The sequence below is a fragment of the Peromyscus californicus genome, unplaced genomic scaffold, assembly GCF_007827085.1.
Source record: "Peromyscus californicus insignis strain IS unplaced genomic scaffold, ASM782708v3 Scaffold_6__1_contigs__length_162567912, whole genome shotgun sequence".
Classification (NCBI taxonomy): Eukaryota; Metazoa; Chordata; class Mammalia; order Rodentia; family Cricetidae; genus Peromyscus; species Peromyscus californicus.
The window spans coordinates 22,870,911-22,891,083 of NW_026294584.1; the positions used below are offsets into that span (position 1 = coordinate 22,870,911).

The following is a 20,173-nucleotide window of genomic DNA, read 5'->3' on the forward strand; positions in this document are numbered from 1 at the left end:
GAGAAAAAGTGGTCTGGCTGTCAGTGATCTAAGTTATATGCAGTTGAGGAAGAATTTTTCATGACACAAAGAAATTTTTTTTCAAGAGTAGATAAGATTTCATTCCTTTCCACTTCTTCAAAGTGAAAAAAAAGTATGTAAAGAATTCTGTAAGAAACTAGTTCAAGGAGATTAACGTCCATGCACAGACAGTAATTATTAATTCATTTAGAATTGTGGAAGATAACTTCACACAGGAACTGAAGGTGCTTATGGAATTAATGGACCATTACTGGATATAACCATTGACCTGATGAGTTGATGTTTAATTGATTTCTCTGCCTTGCTTTCATTTATATCATGAAAATCTTAACCCAACTGTCCAAACCAGGAAGAATAAATAAACACGAAGTGTTAACATTATTAATGCCATAACATATTTAGGAAGAATCTACAGTAGAAAGTTTTCACCGACTTTTTTGAAGTCTTTAGTTATCATCCCTCTCATTTTCCCTCTTCTAGCCTGTCCTCTCACCCCCCACTCCACTTAACCCTTCTTGTTCCATTGTTCTATCTTAAACATTTCTATCATTATGTTCTCTCTCCCCTTCTTTGGAGCCCTCCCTCATGGTCCCGCACTAATTTCCAGACCTCTGTGGGTATTCCAAATTTGAAACACATATGTGTCTGCAGATTCAAAACTAACATACACAAATGAGAAAATGTGATGTTTGTCTTTCTGAATTTGAGTTTCACCACTCAGAGTGACAGTGTCTAGCTCCATCTATTTACCTACAAACTTAATTTTTCTTACCAGCTGAATAATATCCCACTGTGAATGCACCACATTTTTATTATCCTATTCACCATCTGATGATAGAAACAGGTGATTTCCATCTCCTGGCTATTGTGAATAGGGCAGCAATGAACATGGATGTGCAAGTATCTCTATAGTAGGTTTGCTGGCTAGTCATATGCCAACTTCATACACAAACTAGAACTATCTGGAAGGAGGGAACCTTAATTGAGAAATTGCCTCCATAAGATCCGGCTGTAAGGCATTTTCTTAATTGATTGATGGGGGAGGGGCCAGCCCATTGTAGGTGTTTCCATCCCTGGACTGGTGGTTCTGGGTTTTATAAGAAACTAGGCTGAGCAAGCCAGGGAAAGCAAACCAGTAAGCAACATCCCACCATGGCCTCTGCATCAGCTCCTACTTACAGAATCCTTCCCTGTTTGAGTTCCTGTCCTGACATCCTTCAATGATGCACAGTGCTGTAGAAGTGTAAGTTAAATGAACCCTTTCCTCCCCAGCTCACTTTTTGGTTATGGTGTTTTGTCACAGCAATAGAAACCCTAAAACAGTAGGACATAGAGTTCTTTGTATATATGCCAAGGAGGGGTATAGTTGAATCATATGGTAGATCTATTTCTGCATTTTCAAGGGACTTCGATACCAGTTTCCATACTGGCCCACCAGTTTGCACTCACACCAGCAGTGAGTCTATGTTCCCCTTTCTGCACATCCTGTGCCAGCATTTGTCATCATTTTTTTTTTAACTTAGCTATTCTGACTAGGGTAAGATGAAATCCCAAAGTAGTCTTAATTTGTATTTTTCCTGATGGCTAAGCATTTTGAACATTTCTTAAATGTTTCTCATCCATTTGTGTCTTATTTTTTGAGAACTCCGTTTTTAAATTGAGTTTTTTGTTTTCCTGATTTTTTTTTGGGGGGGGGGAGGGGAGAACTTTGTATATTCTACACACTAAATCTTCAACTCTTTGTAAGATGTATGGGTGGTAAAGGTATTTTAAGCATTCTGTAGGCTGCCTCTTACTGAAATCATAAGCTTTTTAGTTTCATAAGTTTCCATTTATTAATGGTCAAGTCAAGTACAGTGGTGCACCTCTTAAGTCCAAGCACTCCAGAGGCAGAGGCAGGGGGATCTCTTTGGAGTTCAAGGGTAGCCTGGTATACATAAGAGTTCCAGGATAGCAATAGATACATAGTGAGATCCTGTCTCAAAAATACAAAACAGGGCTGGAGAGATGGCTCAGAGGTTAAGAGCACTGCTTGCTCTTCCAAAGGTCCTGAGTTCAATTCCCAGCAACCACATGGTGGCTCACAACCATCTGTAATGAGATCTGGCGCCCTCTTCTGGCCTGCAGGGATATGTGCAGACAGAACATTGTATACATAAAATAAATAAATCTTTAAAAAAAAAAATACAAAACAAACAAAAAATTTGTTGGTCTTAATTCCTGTGCTACTGGGATCCTAGGATCTTTTTATGTTTATAATTTTACAACAGTGTAATTAGTATTTTTCATTGAAGAAAAGCTTCAGATTTTTCTCTTAGGCCAATAGCTAATATAACATTTGTTTCATTGATAAGTATGGCTTGAATGTCTACTAGATATAAGACAAAACATAATTTTAAGTCATGTAATTAAACAAGGTTTAATTAGATGCAAATTGTGTCCTCAAGGGATTTTAATCAATTAGTATGGTGATATTTTATTTGTACTGAAATGTGATTTTATTTGTATGTTAATAAATAAAGTTGCCTGGGGGTCAGAGCTAATAGCAAGCCATAGCAGAGCCGGGAGTTGGTGGTACATGCCTTTAATCCCAGCTCTTGGGAGGTAGAGCTAGGTGGATCTCTGTGTGTTCAAGGATACAGCCAGCATGGAGACACACGCCTTTAATCTCAATACCAACCATAGAAGACCTGGCAGTTTGTACAGACAGGCAGTGACGAGGCGGTCATGTGGTTGGGTTTACAACCAATGAGAAGGCAGAACAGAAAGTATATATAAAGACAAACACACAGAAAGTAGTTCTCTTGACTGGAGAGGATAGCTGCAGAGTGAAGGGTAAGGCTCTTAGCTCTGACTTCTTGGGCTTTCATCTTTGCATTTTTTCTGTGTTTCTTATTGAATAAGATGGTTACTTCTACATTTGGTGTCCAACGTGGCAAGAGTCCATTAAAAACTCCTTGGCTTGGCTTAGTGGCAGGTCCGGTTTCCCTCCTGGGCGGCGCGGCTCCCTAGCTCGGGCCCAGGTAGGCTTAAGTCTCAGACCAGACTGACCATAGCCCCAAGTGGTTACCTGCAGCTGGAGCTACTTGCTTAAAGCCGGTGCTACAAACAACTCAGGCCTGCCCTGCCGAACAGGGCCCCTACCTGTAAAGCCAACACACATGGTCGGAGCTTAAGTAAGCCAGAACCCAGGCTTGACTAGGCTCAAGCGGGAACACGTGGCTGGATTTAAGCTTTTAGCCAGAACTTGTGGCTACGCTTTCTTGCGCTCTCTCTCTCTCTCTCTCTCTCTCTCTCTCTCTCTCTGGATTCACACCTCGAACACTAGGTGGCTGTTTTGAAATTCTCTCAGATTTCTACTGTTCTACGCAGACTTGGTAAGTCAATTAAGATATCAGATATTTTAAAGGAAACTATTTAAAAGAGAATTTTTTTCCACATTAAAAAAAATGGATTTTATGTGTACATTGGAAGAAAATTGGGCTTTGTTTGAAATTTTAGGCAGTCTGACAATGGAACAACTATATGAGAAGATTAATGTTGATCAAATTATGCACTTTATTACTTTTCTTATCTTCATTTTACTATTTAAAAAGATAGTCAATTTAAGTGCCAGGATAAAAGTTTTAGAAAAACCTGTTAAGCCTGTTAAAATGAATTATAGAGAAATTCAAATTCAGACAGAAGAAATTAACAGTGAAGTTGTTTCAAGATTGGATGATAAGGTTACAGAAAGAAAGCCTGTTTTTACACAGTCACCCTTAATTTATCCAGTAACCATACAGCAGTTACCTGATCAAGTGAATAAACAAAATATTTGGGCTCCAATTGAAATGTTAGATTTACGAAGGTTTAAGGAAGCAATAGTATCTTATGGCATGCATTCCCCATACGTAAAGCAAATGTTAAACACCTGGTCAACTTATAACAGGATTATACCACAGGACTGGTGGGAGCTGGCACATGCTGTTCTGGAACCCCGGACAAAGGCTCCAGTGGCAAATGTGGTTCAAGGAGGAGGCTAAAAACATAGAAAAACAATGGAGTGATAAAGGAATACAAGTCTTCCAGGATCAGCTTGTTGGAGAAGGCCAATATGCTGCAGTACAAACACAATGTTTATGTGATATCCAAACCTTAATTCTATGTTGAATGGCAGCCTTGAATGCATGGGACAGAGTTGAAGAACCAGGAAAGAAAACTGAGTCATTTACAAAGGATATACAGGGCCCAAAAGAATCTTTCACAGATATTTTACAAAGACTGGCTTCAGCAGTAAAGAGAATGGTCCCGGATTCAGAAGCTAGTCAGATAATAATTGAATCTTTGGCTTTTGAGAATGTGAATGCAGCATGTAAGAGAATAATCAGGCCATTAAAGGCAGTATCTGCACCCTTGGAAGACTGGATTAGAGACACATGTGGAGTCTCATGACCAAGATGATATGTGGGTAGGAGAAGCAATTTCAAAAGGTTTGAGGAATGTTAGATGTTTTAGATGTGGAAAGCAAGGACATTTGAAAAGGGACTGTAAGCAGGTCATTCCTAGAAACAATGTTTCTTTAAGGAACAATGGCAACAGAATTCCCCTTCCTTCTGGAGTATGCAGAAGGTGTGGTAAGGGAAAACAGTGGATCAACAAGGGACAGGCAAGGTAATCCTTTGCCTTGGTCTTCGGGAAACTCCCAGAGGGGCCTCAGGCAGGCCCCCACAGCAAATCCTGTTCAAACCTTTCCTGCAGTTGTAGAGGAAAACCCTACTTAGAGCAATTAAATAACCAAATGCCTATTGGAATAAAATATGCTGGTAGGGATGATGAAACAGAATAGAAAATTCAGGAAAAAACTTAAAGAAAAATTTTTGGCAAACTTCTATTAATGAACAAAGACCAAAATTAACGATAAAAATTAATGGTGTTTTGTTGTCTGGTCTGGTAGACACAGGTGCGGATATTACCATAATTGCACCAGAATTTTGGCGTCCAACTTGGCCTCTTCAGGAGGTAAACATTCAACTGTTAAGAATTGAGACATTATCTCGAGTGAAACAGAGTGCAAGATGGCTTGAATATATAGGTCAAGAAGGACAGAGAGGAAAATTAAAACCATATACGGCTAATATAGCTATGAACCTGTGGGGTCGAGACCTGTTGCAACAATGGAATACTCAGATTAACAACCCTCCAACCTCAGAAACAAATCATAAACTAGCACATGTTTCTAAGAGAAATATTAGAAGATATTATTCTAATGAGTGGTCACCAGCCATCCATATTATACAAGAACAAGGCACAACAACTGATGATCTTCCAAATACACCAAGAGCTCTACCTTTAAAATGGTTAACAGACAAGCCTGTATGGGTTCAGCAATGGCCTTTAACAACAGAGAAACTCCAGGCTTTAGAAGAGCTGGTAGAAGAACAGTTAAATGCTCAGCATATTGAAGAATCAACTAGCCCTTGGAATTCTCCTGTATTTGTTATTAAAAAGAAATCTGGTAAATGGAGAATGGTAACAGACCTTAGAGCAATTAACAAAGTAATTCAGTCAATGGGCTCTCTACAATCTGGAATTCCTTTGCCTACTCTGTTACCAAAAGGATGGCCTCTCATAGTTATTGATTGAAAAGACTGTTTCTTTTCAATACCCTTACAAGAAAAAGACAGAGAAAGATTTGCCTTCACGGTGCCTACTTACAATAATTATGAACTGGTTAAAAGATTTCAATGGAGAGTCCTCTCACAGGGAGTGTTGAATAGCCCAACCCTGTTCCAAAGTTTTGTACAACAGCCATTGGAAGTGATACATAAAAAATTTCCTAAATCTATAATTTATCACTATATGGATGATATTTTACTAGCTGACTCAAATGCAGATACTTTAGAAAGAATGTTTGAAGAAGTAAAGAAAATTTTGCCTTGCTGGGGATTACAAATTGCTCGTGAAAAGATACAAAGAGGAGGTTATATTAATTATTTAGGATATAAAATAGAACTACAAAAAATTAGACCCCAAAAGGTGCAAATTAGGAGAGATAGACTACAGACTCTTAATGACTTTCAAAGATTATTTGGAGACATTTCTCATCTACGAACTATTGTGGGGGTAAAAAATTATGAACTGAATAATTTGTTCAAAACCTTAGAAGGTGACAAGGACTTAAATAGTCCAAGAGAATTATCACTTGAAGCTAAGAAAGAATTGGCCTTGGTAGAAAAGAAAGTACATGAAGGGCACATGGATCCTATTGATCCAAAGCTGGATTGCATTTTGGTTATTTTACCTTCTAGGCATTCTCCTACAGGAATATTAATGCAGAGGGAAGATATTATATTGGAATGGATATTTTTACCAAATAAACTGAATAAAAAATTAAAAACTTATGTGGAAAAAAATCTCTGACTTGATTTGGAAAGGAAAATTGAGACTTTGTTAATTAGCAGAAATAGACCCAGCAGAAATTGTCCTACCTTTAACTAAGGAGGACATTGAAAAATTATGGACAGAAAGTGAACCTTGGCAAAGAGCTTGCAGTAATTTTTGGGGAGAAATTAACAGCAAATATCCCAAAAGTGATAGAATTGATCTTATAAAGAGAGCTGATTGGATCTTGCCTCGAATTATATGGGGAAAAACCCATATCTGGAGTTCGTACATTTTATACAGATGCCAACAAACAAGGAAAGGCAGGTTACAAATCAGAAAATTTAAGTAAAGTGGTTCAAAGTCCTTATAATTCAGTTCAAAAATCAGAATTGTATGCTATTCTGTTGGTATTAATGGATTTTTCAGAACCTCTCAACATAGTAACTGACTCTCAGTATGCTGAAAGAGTGGTATTACATATTGAGACTGCAGAATTTATCCCTGATGCTTCAGAATAACTTCACTATTCATTCAATTACAAGATACAATCAGAAAAAGGAGTCATTCTTTATATATAACTCACATTCGATCCCATACTGGTCTGCCAGGCCCTCTAGCACAAGGCAATGATGAGACTGATAAATTATTGATAGGAAATGTGCTGGAGGCCTCAGAATTTCATAAAAAAAATCATGTCAATAGGTTTAAAAAAGGATTTTTCCATAACCTGGCAACAAGCCAAAGAAATAGTAAAGAAATGTCCTACTTGTTCCTTCTACAATCAAACACTATTACCAGCAGGATGTAACCCAAAGGGTACTCAGAGGAATGAAATCTGGCAGATTCACTTTGCAGAAATTGGAAGTGAAATATGTACACCATACCATCAATACTTATTCAGGATTTCAATGGGTAACTGCTTTGAGTTCTGAAAAAGCTGATTCTGTAATCACTCATTTGCTAGAAGTTATGGCCATTATGGGTATACCTGCACAAATTAAAACTGACAGTGCTCCATCATATATCTCTCTTAAAATGAAACAGTTTTTTGCTTATTACAATATAAAGCATATTACAGGCATACCACATAATCCTACAGGTCAAGCAGTTATAGAAAGATCAAACAGAACTCTAAAGGATATGCTAAATAAACAAAAAGGAGTAACAAAACCCCCCAGAAATAGACTACATAATGCTCTATTAACTTTGAATTTTCTCAATGCCAATGAGAAAGGAGCAACAGCTGCAGAGAGACATTGGATAACAGAAAAAAACTACAGAATTAAATCAGCCTATATACTTTAAGGATGTGCTGACCTCAGAATGGAAACCAGGATATGTGTTACATTGGGAACGAGGTTTTGCTTTTGTTTCTACAGGAGAAGATAAGCTGTGGGTACCATCAAAATTGATAAAGGTTCGATTTGAACAAGAGAGACCTCTTAATTAGAGGAGGTGATAGTTCATCAACCAACATGAACATCCAATTTAAACTAACTTATACCAGTACCACATGTCTTTTCATTTAATCAGATAATAACTTGCCAAAAAGGAATCTCCCCAAAATTAGTCTTGGGGAAAGGTTTTGTTTTTTGTTTTTTGTTTTTTGTTTTTTGTTTTTTTTTTTTTTGTCTTTTAGGAGAATGAAGGCTAAGGAATCTGAAGAGCACTGGACAAATGAGACAACTGAAGAAAAAGGACAAATCATCTATCCCAGGAAACAGAGTGAAATGGCGTATGGGTATATCATCTATAAAATTTTATAAGTCTTCCTAAATGTTTGTTTCTGCTCTTCTCTAAAGACATTTAACACTATTGGTCTTCTTGTAGTCCCAGTTCAATTAAAATTTAAAGCTGACTTCGGAGTTGAAGAATGGCTCTCTCCTTCTTTAAACTCAAGCATGTTGTTAAAAGGAAAATGCAAACTCCCTGTATCATGCCAGAAGAAAAGAGCCATCTTCTGCTATGGGACAGGAGAAAAACCAAATTGATTAAGGGACTATTCTATTACTAATCTCAACTCTTTGATTCTATTCTGATTCTTTAAACTTTTCTTAAAGTATAAATTTTATATCAAAATTTACAAGATTAATATATATATACATACAGATATATACATTTTAAACTGTGTTAAGATATGAATGGTCATATAGAATACTAATTCTAGAAAAAAGGCTTCAATTAGCTGCTTATATATGTCTTTGTGTTTGAGTCTCTTATCAGTTTTCTGCAGGAAATCACGGCCAGGCCTAACATCAACTGAAGTCTCCAGAAAGAAGACGGGGCCACACAACAACAACAATTCCACATGGACAATAATAATATCACTAAGCTGACACACATCATCTATAGATCAGCTTTGAACTACAAAGTGCTCAGAGCAATTTTGAGAGGGCTAGCTGAGATGATCCAGTTTCAAAGACTACTTGAATAAGGACTTAAGATAAACCCTGAACTTTGTCATTATACACAGACTGGATAACGAAGGATATAGTTACCTTTCCTAGAATTTGGCAATTAACCTAAATTTTTTCTTTTCAGGATAAAGATACGTTCGCCCATACCCAGCAGGAAGCAATTTTAAGAATACGACACCCACATTCCCAAAGAGGTGGTGTGAGGCGGGTGGTTTTTTGGTCTTTTAATGGGTTTTGGGTCTGGGATAATTTTCATTGTTTAGGGGGGTTGGTTACAAGTTGTTGTCAAGGGTTAGGAAAAGGGCTAAGCAAAGGAGGTTAGATTTAAGGTTCTTGTTTTTAAAAAAAGAAAGAAAGAAAAGAAAAAGAAAAAGACAATTTACTAGTTTTAAATACTTTACATTGGATTGGATTGTACAAATTATATATATTGAAATTGATATTGTTAAAAAATGCTATATGTATATTTCTAATTGTACTTATACCGTTCATTTAACAATGTAATGCAATTTTCTGATCCTTGAATGTTATTATTATCAACTATTAGGATATAAAGAAATGAAAGTTAGTAGTTAGACATTATAATAGAACTTGTAGTAGTATTAGTATGTTTTCAAAATTGAGCTCATCTTCAAACCCTTCAGAGATCTACAGAATATGGCATTTGAAATGTTTTAATAACTTAGAAAATTTTTCTTTTTTTATGACTATGAGACATGTCGGCTCCTGGCAGTACCAATCTACTTCAGAGAAAATATAGGCATTGAAGAAACTGCATATGGAGTTAACTTTCATTGTGGCAAAAGTTAGCCACTGGACAACAAAGTATCCTCGAATCAACTGCTGACAATCAGGACAGACAGGACATGAAACAAAGGACTACCGATTCTTGCCAAAACAAGTGTGGTTATGTCCTTATCAAAAGGCATCTTCTGAGGCCAAGACCATATGGCACCATCCCTGAAGTGGCCTTCACAATCTGGAAGAGGTACAATGCCCTTTTCTTCAAAGGCAGCTGAACAGGCAGTGGGCCGATGACTTCTGATGTGCAATGGAACAGCAGCTGAAACAGTTATTCTTGAAGAGTAACTAAGCTCACCCCTCTCAATAGTAGATTGGCATGTAATAGAGTGATATGGAGAAGAATGGGATGCTGAGATGAAGCCACATGTACACAGCCAAGAAGAATGGACAGCTGAATTCAAAAACCATCAACAATTTCCAGAATTTAAAATCCTGAATCATGACAGGACACTAGTGGAATTCAGGTGTTTCTGGTACATGGACTGCTCTCACCCAATGTGAGGTCAAACTATTGACCTTGTATACATCCTACTTCACAAATGAGTCTGTCAGATACGCTAAGCCTATAGGCTGAAGATGATGCCCCAACACTGCAGAGAAACCTCAGGTGACTATCCAGGCAGCTGGCTGTTTCTGTCAACTCACAATTTTTTTTGGAGGCTGCTTACATGCACTTCCTGTTTTTATTTTTTATTAGGTAATATTATTTCCTTCTTGGGTCTTTGAGGGAGTTGAAGATTAGTTAGTTAAAGTTGAAGATTAATTAGGATAGAAAGTGAATTAGATACATTTTGGACTTACCAAAATAGGATAGATAATGGAATTATTTTCTCTGAATTTGTCAAATACAAATGGACTAGACATTGTTTAGGTATTTATTATTACTTGTACATATTATATATAGTTATTATACTTTTGTATATAGTTTTTCTTATGTTAGTTATAACCTTTTTCCTTTTTTCTTTTTATTAAAATAGGAAAGGGGAAATATGGTGATATTTTATTTGTACTGAAATGTGATTTTATTTGTATGTTAATAAATAAAGTTGCCTGGGGGTCAGAGCTAATAGCAAGCCATAGCAGAGCCGGGAGTTGGTGGTACATGCCTTTAATCCCAGCTCTTGGGAGGTAGAGCTAGGCAGATCTCTGTGTGTTCAAGGATACAGCCAGCATGGAGACACACACCTTTAATCTCAATACCAACCATAGAAGACCTGGCAGTTTGTACAGACAGGCAGTGACGAGGCGGTCATGTGGTTGGGTTTACAACCAATGAGAAGGTAGAACAGAAAGTATATATAAAGACAAACACACAGGAAGTAGTTCTCTTGACTGGAGAGGATAGCTGCAGAGTGAAGGGTAAGGCTCTTAGCTCTGACTTCTTGGGCTTTTATCTTTGCATTGTTTCTGTGTTTCTTATTGAATAAGACAGTTACTTCTACAAATTAGAAAATTAAGGTACATACATACATACATAATTATGAATAATGTACAATGTAATAAATTACAGAAGAAAGCATAAATTACCCCTAAGAAGAGGGACAGAGTACGATAATCACAAATAACTCCCCTTGACTGTTCTGTAAGAGAAACAGCAGAGTCTTCCCAGCTATGAACCAGGAGATACTTCTGCTATCCTTATTTCTCAACATTCCTGTTCTCAGATATTTAAGAGGACAGCTCAGTCAGGATCAAGTCTCCTTCCATAGTTAAATGGAATACTTAAAAGGTTAGATTTTCTTTGCAGTAGACACCACCAACTTAAATATCAGACTAAAGTGTAAATAATTCATGCCAAATTTTTCCCTAAGAACAGATTTTTTTTTCAGAAATATAAGGAAGAAAGAATGACAGACTTATCGGAATGAAGTGATAAAAGGGACAACAAAGAAAAGAATAAGGCACACACGAAAGAAAGAGAAATAGACTTCTAGGCATTTACATACTTTGCAACATGGCCTAGAATAGACTTGGGAACAATTTGAGAACCTGAAGATTTTAATTGATTCATTTTATTTCAGATACTTGGATGTTATAGCAATACAGATAGATACTCAAGTACAGAATATGACTGGGTGTTTTGAATGAGAATGCTCCCATAGGCTCATATGTTCAAATGCTTGGGCCTCACTTAGTAGAACTGTTTGGGAAGGATTAGCAGGTATGGCCTTGTCAGAGGCAGTGTATCACTGGGAGTTGGTTTTGAGGTTTCAAAAGCCCATCCCAGGCTCAGTATCAGTTTCTCTTTCTCTTTGTCTGTCTGTTTCTGTCTCTCTGTATGTCTCTTTCTCTGTCTCTGTCTCTGTCTGTCTCTCTCTCTCTCTCTCTCTCTCTCTCTCTCTCTCTCTCTCTCTCTCTGCTTGCTGCCTGTAGATCAGGATGTAAAACTCTCAGCTACTGCTTGAGTACCTGTCTGTTTCCCACCATGATGGTCATGGACTAATCCTCTAAAACTGTACACAAGCCCCAATTAAATGGTTTCTTCTGTAAGAATTGCCATGGACATGATATCTCTTCACAGCAATAGAACAGTGTGACTAAGACCATAACCACTTATATGCACACATAGTTATAACAACATTTCATTTCTGTGCATGTACATCTACCTTTAATTGATGAGATTTCTCAGGTATTTCCAAGGTTTAAGCTGAGGTGAATGTACGTTTGTCTGCTCAGACTAAATCGTTATTGGGAACCTGGCTGCTTACAAAGTCTTCTAAGAGAACCTATTGACTTTGGAGCATTCCAAGAAATTTGGATTCATTGCAAGCTTCCAATATCTCACCCTCCCCATCCTCAGCTGGAGTGCTTCACCTCTCACCATCTGTTAAAGTCACTGGTCTCTCAGGGAGATCAGAATTCCTAGGATACCCTACCAAAGGCACGTGGTCTTCTTGTTCCTCATTCCTATATTAACTTATTCTTGGATGCTACTAAGGGCCTTAACACGGTACAAACAAACTTCATTATCTTCTTTTTAAGAAGTAGCCCCACCCCCACCATGTAGTCTTCATGGTCGCCTATGGTATTTCACTCTATCTTATCTCTAAGCTAGTATCCCCATGGTCACATCAAAACCGACCTTTGCTCTAACTGCCAACTCACCAAATCCTGCTAATTCTACCTAGAAAAAGCTCTCCAATCTACACCTTCCTCTTATTTCTGCTGCCCCTGCTTAGCTTATTTACAACCTTATAATCTCTCAACCAAGACTCTTACACATTTCATATTTCAGCAAGGCAGGAGAAAGGACAGGCAGGGCTGGCAGGCAGAGAGAATAAATAGAAGGAGAAATCTGGGAGAAAGAAAAAAAAGGAGTAGCCACAGAAGGTGAGGACTCAGGGGCCAGCCACCCAGCTACACAGCAAGCCACAGAGTAAGAAACAAAGAAAGGTATATGGGAATAGAAAAGGAAAAGCCCAGAGCCAAAAGGTAGATGGGTTAATTTTAGGTTAAGAAAAACTGGCTAGAAACAATCCAAGCAAGGCCGGACATTTATAATTAAGAATAAGCCTTCATGTGTATTTTTTGGAAGCTGGGTGGCAGGGCCCTCAAAAGAGTAAAAAGCAAACAACAAGAGACTCTCTAGCTTTCTCTGGATCTGATTTGCTTAAGTCAGTTCCCAGAAGCTTGCTAAGAAGACAGTTATGTTTGTCTCTATCTCCAGAAGGAAGCTATCCTCACTGGGAAGCTGAGCACCAGTCCTGAGCACCCACCTGTACCCACCTTGTACCATGATCATGTACAGTCCCCACCCCTCCCATTCCATGAACAGAAGTAGAAAGCCTGAAGGATAAGAATGTGGTATGGAGTTGGGAGATTGACACTTGGACACACGTGTAAACTTTGGGAAAACCTGAGAGGCTACAAGGTGGCTGCACCAATGAATGAATGAATGTGGGAAATCTGTAACTTAGTAGAAAATGATATACAAAGCATAACAAGAGGGTAAATTTAAATAGCATAGTATTAATCTGTCCCAGGGCATATGTTTACTATGATGGTAACAGTATAATATAAATATATTATTTGTGACACTCAATAAATTATATCAAAAATGGAAAAAATTAATCCATCTTCATGTTATAAGTTCCAGGGCTATTTCAGAACTGGAAATCTACCATCGAGATGGTAACACTTGGAACCAAGGACCTAAAATTATACATAGCTCAGCTGATCCTAAGCAGGCAGGGCAGGAACAATGCCTTCAATATCAAATAGACTACACCATTTCGGTGCAAGGAGTAAGCCAATAGCTACTTACTGACCTATAGCTACTTCCCAACTCTCAGCTACTTTCCAGCTCACAGCTACTTACCGACTCAGAAATTTCTTTTGTGGGCTTTGGAGTAGATGTGCTGAGATCTTGCCCTGACATCCCAAATCCAGGTTGAAGGGATGATGATCCAAAAACTTGAATGAGATAGGAGTCAAAATCCTCACAAATTTTTTTGGACAATTTTTGCTTCAGAGTATCTTTTTAAACAGAAGCAGAAAAGGGGATTAGTGGAGCAGTGAACCTTCACTCAATCCTACTTAAAGAGATCAGCACTGTCCTTAAGCCCCCTCCCATCATTTGAAATCAACTGCTAAGTTAACTACGGTAGGAAACATGTTATTATCTGTAAAAGATTGTGTCAAATCTCTTTATTTAATAGTACACAGTAGCACAGAAGACATAATCATCATCAATGCCCATTTATCCAAAGTGCCAGTTCACTGAGTTATTCTGTGGACAGGGCTAGCCTCCTACTACTAAGTAAAATAGGTAGTTGCATCTGGTTTTAGGGTTAACAAAAGGCCAATTAATGCAAAAATATATTCTTTATTACTGCAACAAATTAAAAACTCTCTCAGATAAGATGATAAAGCCTTAATTCAATTGGTAAAATATAACCATTTTCTCAAATGTGTGATACTTTTGGTCATTCTAACATATGAACAGTCCAGTGAAACTGAATATATCGGATGAATCTACCAGTCAGTCAGCAGAACATTGAGGAAATGGAGACCCAGATCAGCAAACCTCCTGAGCATGGTAAGTTATCCCTATGACTGGTGGTTTTGGTACTTGGTGTAGGAAGAACCTGAAGCAGTGAAGTAGTACTCAGCTGCATACTAGTTTTCCCATTGGTAAGTATCAGTAAATACAAAAAGATATTTAGTTTAAGAATGCCCATCAGGTTAGCATAGTGACATACTTCCAAAGGTTACTCTTTAAGATAAAAATTGCCAAGTATAAATTTTATAACCATAAATATTGTAATTTTAAATTATAAAAATAAAATTTAATAATATAATAAAATAATATAATAATTAATATATTAAAAATAAAATATAATAATAAAATAAAAATTATAAATTTATAAATTGTAAGTATAAAGCGAGCAACTAGAGCATGACCTCCAAGCCCTGTTGCTTGCATTTCTCATCTCTTTAGACTTCCATAACTTTATCATCAAGTTTTTTTAATTTCTTTTCAATTCCAGTTTTGTTTTGTTTTTTTCTGCTTTGCCTTTTGGTCATGACACCCCTTCTTATAGTTAGGAAACTTGTGAACAGTTACCAATAGTCCCAACATCTTTCCCTTCATCCCTGTCCACTGCCATGGAAACTCCAGTTGAGCTCCACAACTGAATACTCACTACACATGAATAAATACAGGATTGTGTCCTCTACACTCAATGTCACAACATTAGTCTTTAACCTTCTGTAGCTTACAGGTTACAATGTAATGTTGATATAATCCTCTTTAACGTCTTGGTTTCTGGCTGTGCGGGGCAGCTACCCATCAACCTCACAGTTCCCCAGAGTTTTCTTGAGTGAGAGTAGCAGGAAATATTAGATAGAAGGATTTATATTGTGGAGATAAACAGATAGAAAACACAGGATAGCCTCAAGAGAACCTGGAACCTTTTCCAATGGACCCTGACTGTCTCTGCCCTAAGGTATTTATAGAAACACCAAGGGGTGGAACAAAAGACCTCCCCACTTCACAGCCAAGTGCAGACCATCTCAGACACCTGCACTCAGGTCCGTGGTCTGTTCATCCTCTCTATGCAGATCTGCTGGGTAAAGCCACGAGGAACCTGAAAACAGGCTCCTACATGGCTGTTGCCAAGATAATCTGGTGGTGATACTGCAAAGAACACCATAAATCCCTCGTCACTGGGGCAGACATCCTTACCTTGCAGGGTAAAGAAATCATCAAACTGATAAACATGTTCTGGGTCAGTAGCAATGACATTCATTTCTTGGTGAAAAATTTCAAAGTTGGGATCATCTTTCTTCACCACCCCAATCACAAATATTTCCACATTGGAGTCATTGGCATCTTTCACCACGTCTGCCAGTTTCTTTTTATCTCGGGAATCAGTCTGTCCATCAGTGATCACCAAGGCCACCTTCTTTACACCTGGCCTTGCCTCCTTGAACATGTCATTGGCTGCTTGAAGAGCAGTGGCTGTATAGGTGCCCTCTCCCAGATACTGCATATTGTCTACCACCAGCTTGAAGTCATCCTTGCTGGAGAACTGCTTCAGGCTAGCCACCTTCTCCACCTTGTGGCTATAGTTGATTATGCCTATCCGGGCTGTGGCAAGGTCCAGGGCTACCCGGTCAGCCAGAGTCTTCACAAAATTTTGGATGATCTGAAAGTTCTCTGGTCCCACACTTTCTGAACTGTCGATCACAAACACCAACTCCAGTGGAGTCTCTTTGCATTTGGGCCCACAACCTAAGGATGAATATAGACATAGAAATGTTGCAGAAATGAAAAAAAATTACAGATTAATATCACCACCGTAGGAGAGTGGCAAGATGGGTGGCAATGAACCAAATGCCTCAGCTGTGGTCTTCTTTTCCTATTACAGTGGGAACAGCTTATAACTCTCTCCTCTTTGGACTCCACACTTTATTCAAAAAAATATGTATGGGGGGCTCTTTTGTAGAAATTTCCTCCAAATTGAAATATTCTAACCTGGACAGAAGTTCCTTAAGATGAAGGAAGTTCTAAAAGGAGGAAATCAACAACTCACAAGTCTTAGAAAGTCTCTGAAATTTACCAGATTCATATAGAAGCAGAAAGGACTGCCTACCAGTCACATAGAGAGTTCTGGATTGAGATTCTAGTTTTTTGTTTTTTTTTTAAGCAGGCACAATGCTTGGGATGTCTTCTGGTAATGCTGGTGCCTTTGAATCATTTATGTTCTTGTAAGTAACCCCTCCCATAGATTCCTGAGAGTCACCCCAATAAACTCATTGACTCACCAAGTCGGACTTTGGTAACATTGTGACTTTGATCTGTCATTCATTTCCTATCTGAGGTAAACAGACATTTGTTTCTGTCTCTCCACTGATCGTGTCACACCACAGAAGAGTGGAACTATGGTATAGCAGATAATAAACACCTGTATGTCTATTTCTTATATTAAACTGTAAAAGCCTTTTTAAAACTTAGCATGTTCTGTGTAAGCCTCCTTGCTTGCGTTCCTCTCTGTGAGGCGACTGCTGCTCTGGATTTGCTTTCCTCGTTCTACAGTTTCTATTTAAACTACAGCCCAAAGCTGCTATTTTAACCTTCAACCATATCTTTAAGTGGAACTGGAGATTTGCTCACTGGTATGCCGGATGGATAAAGTGAAAGGATGGCAATGTTTAATCAGGGGGTAGATTAGGGCCCTCGAGTCTACACGAGAGCAGCTGCTCTAGGCGAGTCTACACGAGAGCAGCTGCTCTAGGCGGTGTCTCCAGTCACCCACTGGGAGGATTATTACAGCTCCCATGCTGTCAAGGAAGCCAGCAGTCCATCTGCGCCTGAACTCTCTGATAAGAGGGATTCCAGAAAATACTGGTCAATAAGCAACTTCTCAGAGCCGGGGTCCCCAAAAATCTAATCCAGGAGCCGGGTCTAAATTGTCCTATTACCAGAGGTCTCAGTACTCAGGAGACAAAGAAGTGCTGGGATTTAGTGCTATTCTTGCCTCTGTCCCCTTCGAACACAGAAGTCATCCTCATCCCGTCCATCTTTTCCTTCCACTAATCTTTTCCGTCATTCTCTCTCTCTGGTAACTCTGAGTCTAAAGTGCTCAGCCGTGAGGGAATTTAGATTTCCTTGTGAAACAAGGTAGACCCCTGAATGTCTTCCTGCCTGTGAGACAGAACACAGTTGCAGAAATCACACTGAAACTCACTTTGGAGAGACATCCCAGCTGAGGGGAAAGCCTGTGGCAGTCCTTAGCTAGTCTCCGGGTGTGTGTTGGGCTTTGCAACTGAATTTCCACTGTCAGTTTTCTTCCCAGGCACAGGTAAGTCACTGACTATGGATGAGCACAGCACTTACAAAGGCCCTGCTACCCACACCCTGGGGCCTCCCACTCTCCAGACAGCCTTAAGGAAATAAGAAAACAATTGCCTCCCCCATGTCACCTCTCCATGTCCCACTGACTTTTCAGGTGAGTCTCCCATTTCCCCACCATGTACATGTATCTCCTGGACGATCATATTAGCTCTGCCACACAGCACACAGTAGGGCTTATACTGTACAGGACATTTCACTTTCTTGATAATTAAATCTTACCACATATTTCAATAATAAGTTTGATAATTTCTTCTTTCTGGGGAAAAAGGAAAATGTGTCAACATTAAGCTTATGATTACAGTATGTTTCCTATAATCCCGAGAGATTTGTCTTATACTCAGCATTGGGCCATCTGATTCACTCCTTCACTGGAGAAAATTAAAAGAATAGCACAAAAGTTGGAATTTGGATATAATATATACATAAAGTTGTGTCATACCCAAAATGAGGTCGAATAGTGAAACTTAATAGATCAGACTTGTAGACCTTAAATCGAAAAACTCCAGTACATGTCAGCCGTGGGACCATGGCTATCAGACGACATAAAGTGGGACCTGGGCTATCAGACAATGTAAGAGTTTCTGGGTCTTGGGGTAATGACACAGATTATATGAGGTGAATGTGCACAGGTCTGAGCTCACAAAGTCCTGCCTCCTCTGGCATGGTGCCAGTCAGCAAACGATTTAGGCAATGTGCTGAGTCACTAAGGCAAGCGTTGAGACCTAGAGGTACCTACCAATTCTTGATCCTTTTTCAGTTCCAATACCCATTTCTTTTTCTTTTTTTTTTTTTTTTTTTTTTTTTGGTTTTTTGAGACAGGGTTTCTCTGTGTAGCTTTGCGCCTCTCCTGGAACTCACTTGGTAGCCCAGGCTGGCCTCGAACTCACAGAGATCCACCTGGCTCTGCCTCCCGAGTGCTGGGATTAAAGGCGTGCGCCACCACCGCCCGGCTCCAATACCCATTTCTTAAAGTCCCCTCCTCGTGTCCTGATATTCTTCTTGGTTCCTTATGAAATGCTCTCATATTTCTAAAAGCCCCTTCCTGTCCTGTTGCCTGTCTGCTCTGCCCTATCGACAGGCACAGAAGTTGTCTGTCTGTTCTAATGGCAGGTTCCCGAAGTTGGTCTACCAACACTGTTCATTGCTTGTTGTTTGTTTACAAGGGACTGGATGGACTAACAGAGGCCAGAGTCTGTGTTTGCTAAAGACATGGGGCTGAGAATAGCGTTTAACAGGACCCTGGATTTCAACAGGAATGAACAGCAGTCAATGTAATAAGATAAAGCTAACAGATACACAACGTGAAACTTTAGAGAACAAAGCCATGATGACAGAACTGGGGTAAAGACAATGTTTGTAACCGGTGACACAGCTTACTTAAATTAGCAGCATGATGGAGATTATTGAGGTCATTTTCATCTAACAATAGTTTTGTGACAAACTGAATAAAAACAATGATTCCTCTCATATGATGCTGAGTTGTACTAATCAAATCATCTAAGAGGAAGGTGTCAACAGTGTCTCTGTTGTGGGATATTTGCACACTGTGTGAAGGTGTATTGCTCTGGGTGGTGTGATAAAAAGCTGAACAGTCAATAGCTAGAAAGAGGTTAGGCAGGATTTCTGAGGACAGAGAGGACTCTGGGAAGAAAAAGGGCAGAGTCACCAGCCACACAGAGAGGACACAAGAGGTGCAAGATGGAAGAGATGCAATGCCACATGATAGAATGTACTATAAATGGGTTAATTTAAGTTATAAGAGCTAGTCAGGAACAAGCCTAAGCTGTAGGCCAATCTTTTATAATTAATCATAAGTCTCCGTGTTATTATTTGTGAGTTGGCAGCCCCCCAAAAATCTACTACAGGTCTCTCTTCTTCAGGCATTGCCATACTTTTCCACATTCAGAGAGACAGTTGATAAATCTGAACCAGAGGGCATGCTGAAAGGGAAACTTTATGTATTTATGTGAGGTATCTCTAGAAAGAAGAAATGCATGTCACCTGGTTTATTTGAAACAAGGCCTCACTATGTAGTCCAGGTTTGCTTGGAATTTTGTTTTTTTGTTTTTTGTTTTTCGAGACAGGGTTTTTCTGTGTAGTTTTGGTGCCTGTCCTGGATCTTGCTCTGTAGACCAGGCGGGCCTCAAACTCACAGAGATCTGCCTGGCTCTGCCTCCCAAGTGCTGGGATTAAAGGCGAACGCCAC

General features: G+C 38.9%; 1 protein-coding gene across 1 annotated transcript in view; it reads right to left on the minus strand.

Annotated features, from left to right (window-relative positions):
- Col28a1 (collagen type XXVIII alpha 1 chain) overlaps positions 1-20,173 on the minus strand; it is a 178,117-nt gene that overhangs the window by 15,906 nt on the left and 142,038 nt on the right. The window contains exons 31-33 of the mRNA XM_052721312.1: positions 18,187-18,223; positions 15,796-16,344; positions 13,927-14,084 (exon numbers count right to left, since the gene is read on the minus strand). Of these exons, the coding sequence (XP_052577272.1) occupies positions 13,927-14,084; positions 15,796-16,344; positions 18,187-18,223 (744 nt within the window). The remainder of the gene's footprint in view (positions 1-13,926; positions 14,085-15,795; positions 16,345-18,186; positions 18,224-20,173) is intronic.